At 34.2% G+C, this 13,053-nt stretch overlaps 2 protein-coding genes across 5 annotated transcripts; one reads left to right on the top strand and one right to left on the bottom strand.

Moving 5' to 3' along the window:
- Positions 1-638: 638 nt before the first annotated feature.
- LOC140988167 (vesicle-associated protein 1-2-like) lies at positions 639-4,159 on the top strand. 4 transcript variants are annotated; one of them, XR_012177308.1, is made up of 9 exons: positions 639-858; positions 1,038-1,108; positions 1,225-1,306; positions 1,655-1,770; positions 1,863-2,030; positions 2,131-2,172; positions 2,927-3,004; positions 3,573-3,770; positions 3,938-4,159. XR_012177308.1 is itself a non-coding variant. In XM_073457137.1 (8 exons), exons 1-8 carry the CDS (start codon positions 807-809, stop codon positions 3,681-3,683), a joined length of 720 nt encoding a protein of 239 aa, XP_073313238.1. In that variant the 5' UTR covers positions 639-806; the 3' UTR covers positions 3,684-3,901. The 4 variants fall into 4 exon arrangements, 1 of the variants encoding a protein (XP_073313238.1); XR_012177306.1 differs by having other exon boundaries at positions 3,906-4,159; XR_012177307.1 differs by having other exon boundaries at positions 3,903-4,159.
- Positions 4,160-7,230: 3,071 nt separating this feature from the next.
- On the bottom strand, positions 7,231-9,886 carry LOC140988283 (scarecrow-like protein 6). Its single transcript, XM_073457312.1, has one exon. It carries the CDS (start codon positions 9,486-9,488, stop codon positions 7,416-7,418), a length of 2,073 nt encoding a protein of 690 aa, XP_073313413.1. The 5' UTR covers positions 9,489-9,886; the 3' UTR covers positions 7,231-7,415.
- Between the last annotated feature and the right edge of the window lie 3,167 nt (positions 9,887-13,053).

Raw genomic sequence — 13,053 nt, 5'->3', positions numbered from 1 at the left:
TTTCATGGTCCCAAGGTAGTTTTTACACTTGTAAGATTTTATGTATGTAGATCATCCCCTAATTCCCAATTTTGAAGTGGATTTAAAATGGTCCACGTCTCCGCATTTAAATCTTTTGCAACATAAACATAGATAATTCGAAAATGGTAAATTTTTCTTCAATTTTTTTTTTTGAAAAATAAACCTTGTCGATGTTACGAATTATATTGGAGACGGCTGAAATTAGTTTTTTTTTTTTAAAAAAAAATTGTACCGTGTTTTATCAGCAAAAGAAATTGAAATTGAAATTGAAAATTTGATTTACCTCGTAAAAAAATTGAAAGCGCTATATACATAAAACGCTTTTTACCTAGAAATATGTTTAACGACAACATATGAATTAAAGTGAAATTTGATAAATTATGGAAGGATTAAATTGATATTTGAATTATTGAAATAAAAATAAAATGTATGTTGAAATTTAAAAAAAAAACAAAAAAAAATATAATATTAATATCATATAAAGTAAAATGGAAAAAAAAATTCGTGTTTTTTTTAGATAATTATAATTATTATCATATCACATGTAGTATTGAAATATAGATAGTATAGAGTGAGATTGCACTTTCCACGTTTCACATTTATATTTATATTTATATTTAATTTATATTATCTGCCTCGGCCTTTCCTCGCTTCAGTAAATAATATCTGTATTTTTGCGGTGACACCGTACTTAGTTCCATCGCCGCTGACAGAGAGTTCTTCTCCGCCTACGGTAATATTCGAACGATCAATTATAGGCGTGTAGATCAGCGATCCGCTTGAAAATGAGTAACGGGGACCTTCTCCTAATCGATCCTCTTGAACTTCAATTCCCATGTAAGTATCTTTTTTTAAAATATATTTGTATCCTGTGTCTATTAAGGTTTCAAATCCTTGTCTTATGTAACATTTAGATGAATAATTGCCTTAATTTCTGTTTGTTTAGATCTGCGCGTTGAGTTTATTTCGAGTTATTTGTTTTTGATTAATTTTATTTCTTGTTTTTGCAAAATAAGTCGAATTGAAGAAGCAGATCTCTTGTTCCATGCAATTAACCAACAAATCAGCTGATTATGTCGCTTTCAAGGTATAAGTTGTTTGTCTTCAGTTGGATAAGAAATAACTGAAGAATCATTAATTCTCTTTGGGTATCCGAATTTTTTATTTATTTTTATTTTATTCTGTTTAATTTGTGATATTCAGGTGAAGACTACAAATCCGAAGAAGTATTGTGTGAGGCCGAATACTGGTGTAGTTATTCCTCGCTCGGCTTGTGATGTCATAGGTATCTCTTCTTATCTCTCTCTGGTGTGTGTATAACCGGCAGGCTGTGGGGGAGATATCCGTGCTGAAGATGAAAGATTCAATTTTTTGTGTATTTCTGAATCGTTGGGATAAATGGACACGTCATTCCCATTACTAAAATCCTGGTCTGCTCCTGTGTCCGCGTGCATATGCTGTCCCTATCAATTAATTATTTTATATTTTCATGTTTTATTCATTTTATTAATCATTCGCATAAAAAATTTAGAAGTTAATGGATGCTGAAAGACTTTGAAAAATTTATTTAATGTTGAGCTGCTTCTTTTAATAATTAGACCGATGGCTGATCTTTAGTTGTTCTGCCATTCAGTTACTATGCAAGCCCAAAAAGAGGCACCGCCAGACATGCAATGCAGGGATAAATTTCTCCTTCAGAGCGTAGTGGTGAGACCCGGTATTGCTTCAAAGGATATTACTCCTGAAATGGTAATATTATATTACTCTCATGTGCTTCATCAGATAAGCTATGTTTCTTATTAAAAAAAGTAAAAAGTTTTCATGTGTGAGCATTATGATAGTTCAACAAAGACTCGGGAAATCACGTTGATGAATGTAAGTTGAAGGTTACCTATGTTCCACCGCCACAACCACCTTCTCCTGTTCGAGAAGGGTCAGAGGAAGGCTCTTCACCTCGGGCTTCAGTATCAGACAACGGGACGGTGAATCAGACTCCTGAATTCAACATTGTGAGTTTTGGATTCTTGATTGAATCTCGAATTTAACCATAATAGTATATGTCAAGTACATGAATGTATAAGTGAACTTTTTTTTTTGATAATTTCGCAGATGTCAAAACCATTTAGTGAGTCTCGCGAGAGCATACCAGAGGTTATATCCGTCATTTTTTGTAATTTATTGCTTGTTATTATTATAATTTTATTACTCGTGTGCAAAGATATCCTCACCTTGGCATCTACTAGCATTAACCATTACATCCTACAAGGTTATTCACACCATTGCCTTTTTTGAAGTATTCCCTCTTCATATGCTGGCTTTTACTGTTATGGATATATTTGTCTCTGCTTTATATCTCATTTGTTGCACGTTTTGGGTCGGGTTAAGATATTTTAATTTCTGTTTATGTGAATTTTTTATTTCTTTTAGACATTACTCGTATTTACATGGTCTGTTTTGATATAGATCAGATGTCCTTTCTGTTGATTGAATCCTGACTGAGTCCTTGTATGCTATAAAACGCCTTGGGATTAAAGAGTCAAAGTGAGCATTCATATCATGACTAGCAAATCGCAGTTGTCAGCTACTGCTTTGACTTACAATTTGTTGACGAATGTTTGAGCCTGGCATGTACTTAAACTACTCTATCTGTAGCCAGCTAGCTGTTACTAACAAGTCACTCGTGCAACCTCTAAAATAAGTGATTATGGATTTTTCTTTCACATGTTAATCACTTAGAGGGGTGCAAACACTCCCTCAATGTAGAGTCGTGCTTTCTGACCCATCAATTACTCATCTATTGTTGGAGCACATTTGTGGATAATATCGTTGTGCTTTGGTAGAAATGATGAAATCTTTTGAAGATTTTTCTCTATCAAGAAGGATTTATTTTCGTCTCCAACTGTAGGTTAAGGCCATGATTTCTAAGTTGACCGAGGAGAAAAAAAATGCTATTCAGCAAAATAAGAAGCTTCAACAAGAAATGGTAACACTTTGTTGTTTGCTTTCTGGTACTTCATGATTTGATTTGTTAGACGAGCAACGATTTGATGAGCTTGTAACTTCTCCTCTTAACAACCCTGCCCCAAAATAGGAGTAAATGTAAAAAATATCTTTCGGTTGACAAGCTTTTTACAATGGGAAGAATGAAGAACGAGAAACAGCATGATTCATGATGTTCTTAAATAATTGTTGATTTTTAAGTCGTGGATTGAGAAAATGTCTGGGTTATGTAGGGGTTTCTTTGAAATTATTTAGTTTATTGTTAGGAAATTGTTCAAGCGATGAATGAAAACCGATGATTTGAAATCTCTAGCTAAATTCTCAACCAAAGAATTTGCATCCAGTTTTGAGTCCAAATTTATGTTGAAATATTGTATTACTTGCGAAAATCCCAGTTGAGTTTTTGGGAATGAGATTGGTTGGGCCACCATGGAGTATGCTTCTGTGTATGATACTGATGTCTTTTACACACCACGTGCAGCTCGTGCATGATGCTAATATTTTGTCCTTTGTTCTTATCATTTTTATTCTATTTTACTAATGATGTACAGGAACTTTTGAAACGTCAAGGCAATAGAAGCCATGGTGGTATACCGTTCAAGTATGTCATCATCATTGGCTTGATTGGGATTCTGGTTGGGTATCTGTTTAAAAGAACGTGAAGGATGAAACTCGATCTGCTCGAAGGGATACCTCAGTTTATGCCTGTCTGTTAAAAGATTTAGGTCATTGAAGAAAATGTGTTGCTTGTAAGTTGCTTATTATTGAATTTAGAAGTTTGTTTGACTGTAGAAAATTGCCTAGATTGGGTTTCATGTTCTTTGTAATTTGTTGGAAATGAGTGACTAACAAATTCAACATGGTTATTTCCGTAACTTAAGCAGGTATATTCTCTTATGTTTCGAAACATGGATAGGTCTCCTTTTTCATCTTTTACATGAAAGCGAGATTGCAGTGGCACCCTTTTTCGACAGCTCAGTGGCAAGTTAAAATAGCTCAGAAACTATTTCATTTCATGATATGGAAGATACGTGCGGTACGGCTAGGCTTGGAGATGAGTATGCAAACAAAAAGAAGGGAGATTTTATTTATCATTAACTATGAAATTCTATTAACAAGATATTGAATTATGGTTTAAGTCGTCTCCCTTGATTTTAGATACATTTTGTGACATTTTCATGAATGCATTGAAACTTGCAAGCAATTTATAATCTATAGGATAAAAAAAAAACACAATTTGGGCATAAAACTCAATTTGAAAATTTGGGGTTCGATAATTTCTTGAACTGAATAATATTTGAGTTTGCCCGAAAAGTTGGTTGTACACAATAAAGATAAGTTGATTGTTTTTTTTTATCAAAAAAGGAACTAAAGAAGCTCGATAGAAAAATTGCTGATGGATAAGACTTGAGCTGACTGTATGCAAAATGGTGTCCCCTCCACGAGTTTCTCACCCTACAAAAGCATAATAACAATACGAATGGGTCAATGGAGACCAAAGATATACAGTGAATTAGTGATTTCAACAATTTTTACGCTATCAGTACGACAATGCAATGAAACAGTACTTGGCACCTCTGTCAAATCAAAGTTACAATTCTACTGCTACACATGTATGATTAAGGCGCTAAATTATGGCAACTATGAGTTGCAAAATTCAAACTACATTCTTTCTCCAAGTTTATCAAACCCCACAAGCAAGAAACTATTACAGTGTCAAGTTGCAACATTCTAGTGTGAGGACATCTTACCATTCATGTCTTGATCGGATTTTTTTAGCATGTTGCATCGACATACGATCTTGCGGAAGTCGTTCAGGGTCGCAAAACAAGTTACAGAGCATCAAACTTTATCTATATAGAGTGCATAATAACATGGATTTCTCAGCTTCGTGTAAAGGCTTAGAACTAATAGTTCTCGATATACATGAATATTAGTTATAAAATCATGATCATAACATGAGTTGGTAAATCAGGAGAGCATTTGGCAGATGTTCGTGAATATGATTCTTCATAACTGACACTTTATCAAAGATAGAGCATGTTGCATTGGATTTGTGCAGTGTTGTTTACTTAGCTGACGTACGTGATTTGTAGGGTACTGTGTTAGATCGAAGGTTTACCTAACGTATGTTAAAAAATAGTAGTTGCGAGTTTCATTGTCATAAAAAAAATAGCAAGATGTAATCCAACATAACACAATAAAATATAAATACATCATATATGAGTGTGGATCGATCAATGAAGGCAATTTTCCCCGCATTTCCAAAGTTCTCAAAATTTTTTGGCCCAACTAACAAATTAAATCAGGTACGTACGCAGCAATTTCCATTGCTCGTCATAGTTTCAGATGTGAAATTAAAGATGAAATTTAGTGAACTAATTGGAAGTATAAATGAAAATTAGAGGATTACAATATTACCCAGATCAATTCATAAGATAATATTTTATATACAAAATAGGATTATTTAAATATTTTTATCTAAACTTTGATGTTTCCCAGAAATGGAAATATGAGTCACCCTTATGCAATGAATGGAGTATGGACCATTGTTATATATATATATATATAAATATGAGTCACCCTTATGCAATGAATGGAGTATGGACCATTGTTATATATATATATATATATATGTATATATATATTCATCATCTTATTGTTCGCTTGTCATACCAAACAGTCCATCCTAATCGTTACACATTACCTAATTATACTTTTAATAATATCTAAATAATTTCTCTATTTTCGTATATGCTCCCTTATCGTCATTCTATTACATTATATACATTTATGTATGTACGTACGTTCTTTAATCTTGGTTATGGGATAAATACAACGAATGCCACGACGCCGTGACTTAAATCTTAAAAAAAATTAACTTGATATGGTCCCATTTTAAAATCTAAATATTTCGATATTTATCTAAAAGTATCGACTAAGTTTGTTTGTTCATCCTTTAACATTGACGTTACATGTTTTCTTTGCATTTAATGTATTTTTTTTTTCACGTAATATTTTTACAAGTATGATCGTGTTTAAAGAAATTAAGAGTCACTATTTATTATAATGTACACATTTTCAATAATTCAAGCTTGTACATCATTAATATTAGAGTAGGTCTTTTTGTGAGACGGTCTCACGAATCTTTATAAGTGAGACGGATCAACCCTACCGATATTTACAATAAAAAGTAATACTCTTAGCATAAAAAATAATATTTTTCATTGATGACCCAAATAAAAGATCTGTCTCACAAAATACGATCCGTGAAATCGTCTCACATAAGTTTTTACCTTAATATTAATTAGACAGAGATTACAATGCTAACCATGCGAGGAGACATCCAAGCTGGCTGTGATGGGCTGGACAGGGACAATCTCTCTTTTTATTTTAATTTTTTTTAATAAATTTATAAAATTTTATTTATCATATATTTATTTAATTACAAAAGACATAAACTAACCCAATTGCTAATTATTTTTATTTATTTATTCATGCAATTATTTGTCGTCGATCAGTAATTTCTAATTCAATGTCACAACATGGTTTTTCTCTCTTAAAAAAAAAATCACACAATTGCACATTAAATTGATGAATAAAGAACTCCAATCATGGCTAAAACTAATCAAGAATAGTACGAGTCCCATGTGATTTGATTTGGACAGACGTTATTAAGAAACTAATTAGTCTTAAAGTTCAACGTAATTATATCACAAAAGCTGACATTGAATTTTGTGTAGGATTATTAAGTTGTATAATTTGTTTTATATAAACTAATGATGGAGACAGAGCATACCCTATCGCAGATGCATGTACTAAATAGAATTTTGTATATCATCCATTATAGTTTAAGCCTACCATCTATTATTAAATCCCCAAAATTTATGGCGATGACAAACTTTTTAAATTATACTAGGGAAGTAACTAGGTTTTGATTAATCTAATGATTAGACCTCCATTTCAATAACATCAAGCAGAGTGGAGGTATGAGCATTTAAATCACGTGAAAATGCACAGAGCATAAGCTTAATTCGAGTAAAGACAAGAAGAAATCTCGGCTTGATACAAAGAAAAGACAGCATCAATATGAAGTAAGTGTCGATGCAAAACAGATGATTTTTCAAACTACAATTTCAGGAAATCGGACAGGAGGCCTAATGGCAAAATCTTGATGGTATAACAAGATTTGAAGGACAAGATTAGAACTGACAAACATCCAAATTGGTGAAGACTATATTCAATACTAAGAAAAGTTAAAATATACCAGCAAAGGCCAATAATCAAGATTAATACAGAACATTAAGTACTAAAATCCTGCCTAAGCCAAATATAGAATTAGCAAAAGGAAATTGGTAAAGTTGAAGGGAGGGATTAAATTCAGCTAATTACTATTAGCATCTCCAAGCTGAAACAGATATCAACTCCATCTTTTGCCAACAAAGAACCAGAGAAGATTGGCCCTTATCTAGGTGGAATCCTCGAACCGGGGTCCTCTTCAGGATGCATTCAGCTTGTGATTCGTTGATATTGCTAAATGTTGCCGGGGTAAATCCAGACGACAAAAATGCACTCCTCCAGTTCTGCGGTTTTTCAGTATGAAAATGACCCATTATAGACTTTTGGATTCCAGGTTGGATCAAGAAACGCTCAATCTTCTTCAAGGCATTGGTATTTATGCTAACAGCATCGAGAGATTCGAGCAGGCTCGAATATGATTGAACAGTGTGGATTACCCGGCCAGAAAACGAAAGGTCAGTTCTATCACATCCTTCGTTCACAGAGACCACTATTCTTGGTGACAATTGCTTGACTCGGTGAAGAACTAAAGGAGCTGGTAATTGGTGATTCATAAAGGAACCAAATGGTAGATTCACTGCAACAGCTTCATTTCCAGATGCAAGAAAAGATGGAGACCATGAACTAGAATTCAAGGAATCAATACTCATAACCTCAAACTCAAATTCAAGATTGATTTCACCTGCAAATTGAATGAGATTTTCTCTAGCAAGGCCTAATTCTATCTGATCATGTGTCGAGGGGGAGACAACTGCGGTTATTTTCAAAAGTGTTACGCCCCTCCCCCTTGATGCTAGCTCATGGATAAGAGAGGCCCATTGTCCACCATACCCAATATCAAAATCTACAATATGAATTCCATCAAATCCATCCAAGGCTTCAAGAATGGCTTGGTTACAGGTGAAGTTAGTAAATTGTACTAGGGGTGAAATCTCAGAGAAAGCCTTGTAAGCACCAATCTTGGAAACGAGACTATATGGGGATGAATTAATGATGGAGGTGTTGGTGGTGTTATTCGTGTGAAGGAGCATTTGCAATGCCTCCTTACAGTAAAAAGCAGCCCTTAGCAAAGGCTTGCCAACGGCAGAGAACTGGTGATTGAGCCGCGCCAATATCCCTTGCGCGAGTATAGGATTCCCTGTCTGGACCAGCTCTGCGACCTTGTATAGCTGGTCAATCGCCTGCTGTTCTGACTCAATTGGCTTCTGATGCAAATTCTGTGGAGGTAAAAAAGAAGACCCTTTAGGGATATGGCCAATGGGTAGCTCGACGAATCCGCCAATGGAGCCAGAATTGAGCCTTTTGGCCTGAGGTGTAGCGAAAATGACAGGTTCTTGGAGTTGCGAATACGGTAGAGGTAACAAAAATAATGAATTCTGAGAATACTGACTTTGGCTTTGGTTTGACAGCAGCTGTGGATTGAAAATGGGAGACTTCATTTCTGTGGAAGAATCATAAGTAGGTTGCTGATGAAGAGCAAAAGATCCTAAATTGTTAGATATAGAAGGGTACACAAGATTAGTATGGAGATTTGAAGATAATTGGCTGGTAGGAATCGCACCAAATTGGTCTCCACCAAAGCTTTGATCCATAACCCCGAAACCACCACCAGACTCAAACCCCGCTGCAGCTGAACCGCCGCCGGAGATTTGAAGAACCTTATTCAGACTTCCCAACACAGGGTCTTCAACATCCCCCATGATCCACCTGAAAACGGGTTGTTCTTGGCTCGGAGAAGGGGCGACAGACCCTGAAAACACACTCTCCCAGTCCCACATACCACATTTCTCCGCATTTCCTTCCCGGCAGGCAGTTTCGATCTCAAGAAACGGAGGAACAGGGAAGAGTTCCCTATCAGCTCCTCCAGCATTGGAGCTGGTGGCAGTAGTAGAGTCTTGCAGCCATTTGTGAGATGGGTTTGTGTCAGAAACAGCCACCACCCCCGGCGTGCCGCCGCCGCCGCCGAAAGAAGAACTCAGGGTTGAGGAAGATGAATGCCGGCTAGGAAACCGCGCAGAATCCAGGACAGAAGTAGGCTCACCACAATTACCGTTAAAGAATTGACTTTTGTTGCAATAATCTGAGAAGAAACCTCTATTTTTCAAAATCAGCTCCAAATCTAACACCCCCGTCCCCTCAAAATCAAAGGGTGAGGGCACCCCCTTCATTTAAGAACCAAAGACCCAAAAACCCACCACCTACTTCAATCCCTCTAGATTCAACCAACCAAAACAAGACTGGCCAGAATATTTTACAAGACAATTAAAATCTTTGATATGAATCCACAAGATAAAATCTTTGCAAATGCAGGAAACTCGGGAATATATACAAGTACCTATGTGCATGTAGGCGCATGTATACCTACAAGAACATGTATCAATCTGTAGCTGCGGCTATCCTTTCAGTATCATTATACTGGGATAATGAACAAATTGGATGGGTGGTCAAGAAATTATGGAAATGGAGGTTCGAAGCAATTTCATTTCACAGTCAATAATTCTCTCCTCTAATCTACGAAGAAGTAGAAATGTCCCTGCCTTGTGTTTTCTGCCATGGATGCTCTCTCTGTCTCTCTCTTTCTTGTTCAATTGTTTTCCCTTTTCACTCTTTTTAGTTAATTAATTAATTTATGTGGTTTGTCTGTAGACGTTTCTTGGTAGGGTTTCTATCGTTCTACCCGCAACCACGTCAAGAACTCGCGCGTGTCTGTCACGAAATAGTAATGGGTCTAAATTAATCTTCAAATCAAAATGCGTCGCTTTCATTAATGTTAATCTCTTTCGATATCTATCTTCCTTATGCATATCTTAACGTGATTACTCATGTTGAGACATTATTTTGAAATTTAGATAGTGTGAATGAATTCCAAGACACGTTTGTAATGTTTTCTCTTTCTCTTTAGTCTGGATGTGAAAAATTTCTCTCAGTATACAATGAAATAATTCTGTATTTGTAGGCAACTAAATCAAATCAGAATCTGAATTTAATTTCTTAAACTAATGATTTGATATATATAGAAATGAAACATTGATTCAGAACGGACGCGACCCTTCATGAAACAGTGCACCCTTTCATGAAAACGAATCATGAAACAATGTGTTGTTTCCAAAGAGTTGCTTTACCTCTTGCGAAATGTTGCGTGTAACGAATCATGAAACAATGTGGATTCTGTATATCGATCTTTGTAATTTTCGCAGTAATAATATTGTTTGTTGTCAACAAAATAAATTATGAAAAAATGTTCTAACAACTCATTGTATCAACAATTCCACATCATAAAAAATCAACTATAATGATAATTAGGATATAAACAAACGAAAGACAATCATCATTATTTCAAGCGTATGATAGTTTTTATACACTCTTAGTTGTTTCAAATTTCAAAATTGTCGGAAGCTTATTTCAATTCCTTTGATTTATGTTGTATAATCATAAACATAAACTCTTCCACCATCTATCGTCTCTATTTTATTTTCATAATAAATGAGTAAACATAAAATGAATTGGTACAGGATTTTAAAATGTGTTAACATGCACACTTACACGCGCAACTAGGAGCGTGGGTAAACTGAAAACGAGAGCTCTTCTCCAGTACTTTTACAACAGGGACCAGCAATAAAATAGGATTTGAGGGATTAACCGGTGGCTTTTTTTCCATCCGAAATTACCCTTACCCCCTGCCACCGCTATCACAATTCAATGCCGGGGCAAATCCGTACTTTCGAAAGAACTGAATCTGACGGCACGAGGTAATGAATCAAGCTTATCTCGAGGAAGATTAACGTACGGGATATTGTCAGATGGGTGGGAATCTACGGTCGTGATTTCATGTTTTTTGTGGTCATTTGAGTTCTGTGAACCAATGGGTTCCTATGAATTGACTGTCGCTTTCTATTAACAAACGGGAAAATGGAAAAGTGAGCCATTCACAAGTAAAATATGTTAAAATCTGCGAATTTGTTTTTGCCTAAACAAATATAATATTTTTGCCATAATTTTTAATTCTCGAAGATGTTAGATTATTATTATTATTATTGTTATTATTGTGTGTCCTCTTATTATTTTTTTCATAACATTTTTTAAAGTACTAATTTATTTTGAATAGATAATTTTATTTTATTAAAATTATTTTCAAGTATAATTTTCCTCATAAATATATGTCATACATTGTAATTAAATGTCTAACTCTATTAAATTTACATATGTGTATATATATAATTTTGTAAGATATATATGTTTTGATATTTCGGACAATGAATGTGCACAATCCATGGGCGGTGTTCTTTTGAATATAATTTATCGACTTTTTTGATGAAATGTCAATGTTACTACGTGTTCCGTAGTTTGCTTCTGATAGGATATACTTTTCATGAATTTGCAAGTACCTAAACCTCCTATAAAATATCTAAAACCACGAATTGTTTTATTTCGAGCCTTTGCTACAATGGAGACAGAAACCTAACTTATGAATTTGTAAATTGAAACTCAAGTTTTCGAAACATGAGAGAGACATATTATTTATTTATTTATCCTTCTCCATTGAAAATCTTGGTAACTATATATAATAAGATGGTCTTCTTTAGGATAATCGAGTTGAATTCTCGCAACATTTTCATATTTAAGTTCAAGATTCTCGGCCGGCCTTGCTTGAATTCCTAAGATGTAAAATCTTTACAACTCAAGTTAGTAGCTTATAAAAAAAAAATACAATTCAAAATCGAGTTTGATGCCAAATTTTATCATCCTCTTATATTGAATTATAATATCTTGAATTATATCTCTTTGTGTGTGGGTGTGTGTGTGTGTGTGTGTGAAATAACTCTATTGATTTTATATGGTTTACGATTAGCAAGAATGGTAGGGACAAAATAAGTTCGATGCCAAATTTTATCATGCCGTCGTCTCATAAAATTTAAATAAGAATTACCAATCTTAAAAGAGAAGCTGCTGACGTAATATACTTTTTTACAATGGCTTATTAGCCTATTTTTTAAATTTTAATGTTATAATAATATTTTTAAAAATATATATATATTTGTACAATGTGTACAAATATTTTATCATTGTACAAATATTTTATAATAAACAACTAAATATGTTATTTTGAAGATTTAAGACCCATCAGGAATTGAAATGAAGTGATTGGTTTGATCCACCTGACCACCAACTCAACATCTTCACATACTAAATATTAAAAAGGCCCAAACACAGGCAAAGCCTAAGCTTTCGGGTTTGGCCCAATTTGGTGTGTTGACTAAAGAAATGCCGAACGTTTCTTACTGCAGTCGAGTCTGACAATCAGTCAAATTTTTTGGCATTTTGTTTTAAAATCTTTTTAAATTAATATTCGATAATTATTTTAAATTAAAAATATTTTATAAGATATTTCTATCTCAGTTTTTCGCATTAAATGTTTTTCTAAAAATTTAACATATGATTTCAAATATCTTGTAACAAGTTACTAAATATCTTATAAGAGGTCTTTAATAAAAATTGTAAATTATCATTATAAACTAGATTAAAATAAACTTCACGATCACAATACATGTATATACATACATACATACATATATATACATACACAAATGTAGGGTGGGGACAAAGGTGGTAGGTCCCAAGTGCAAATGTTTTAGAAGACATATAGCCGAGTTTTAAGGAGACGTTTAATGTATTGAAAGTGTCGCTAATCCCACAGCCTCCTCGGTAACTGTTGCCGTGCCGCCGCCACTCCAG

This window comes from Primulina huaijiensis, chromosome 11, assembly GCF_012295235.1.
Source record: "Primulina huaijiensis isolate GDHJ02 chromosome 11, ASM1229523v2, whole genome shotgun sequence".
NCBI classification, from domain to species: domain Eukaryota; kingdom Viridiplantae; phylum Streptophyta; class Magnoliopsida; order Lamiales; family Gesneriaceae; genus Primulina; species Primulina huaijiensis.
This window is presented reverse-complemented; position numbering and strand designations above follow the sequence as displayed.

Coding starts and splice junctions, on each gene's coding strand:
- LOC140988167 (XM_073457137.1), top strand. CDS start 807: ATGAGTAACGGGGACCTTCTCCTAATCGATCCTCTTGAACTTCAATTC. Junction 2,031..2,130: donor AGACTCCTGAATTCAACATT/GTGAGTTTTGGA, acceptor ATAATTTCGCAG/ATGTCAAAACCATTTAGTGA. Junction 3,005..3,572: donor AGAAGCTTCAACAAGAAATG/GTAACACTTTGT, acceptor AATGATGTACAG/GAACTTTTGAAACGTCAAGG.
- LOC140988283 (XM_073457312.1), bottom strand. CDS start 9,488: ATGAAGGGGGTGCCCTCACCCTTTGATTTTGAGGGGACGGGGGTGTTA.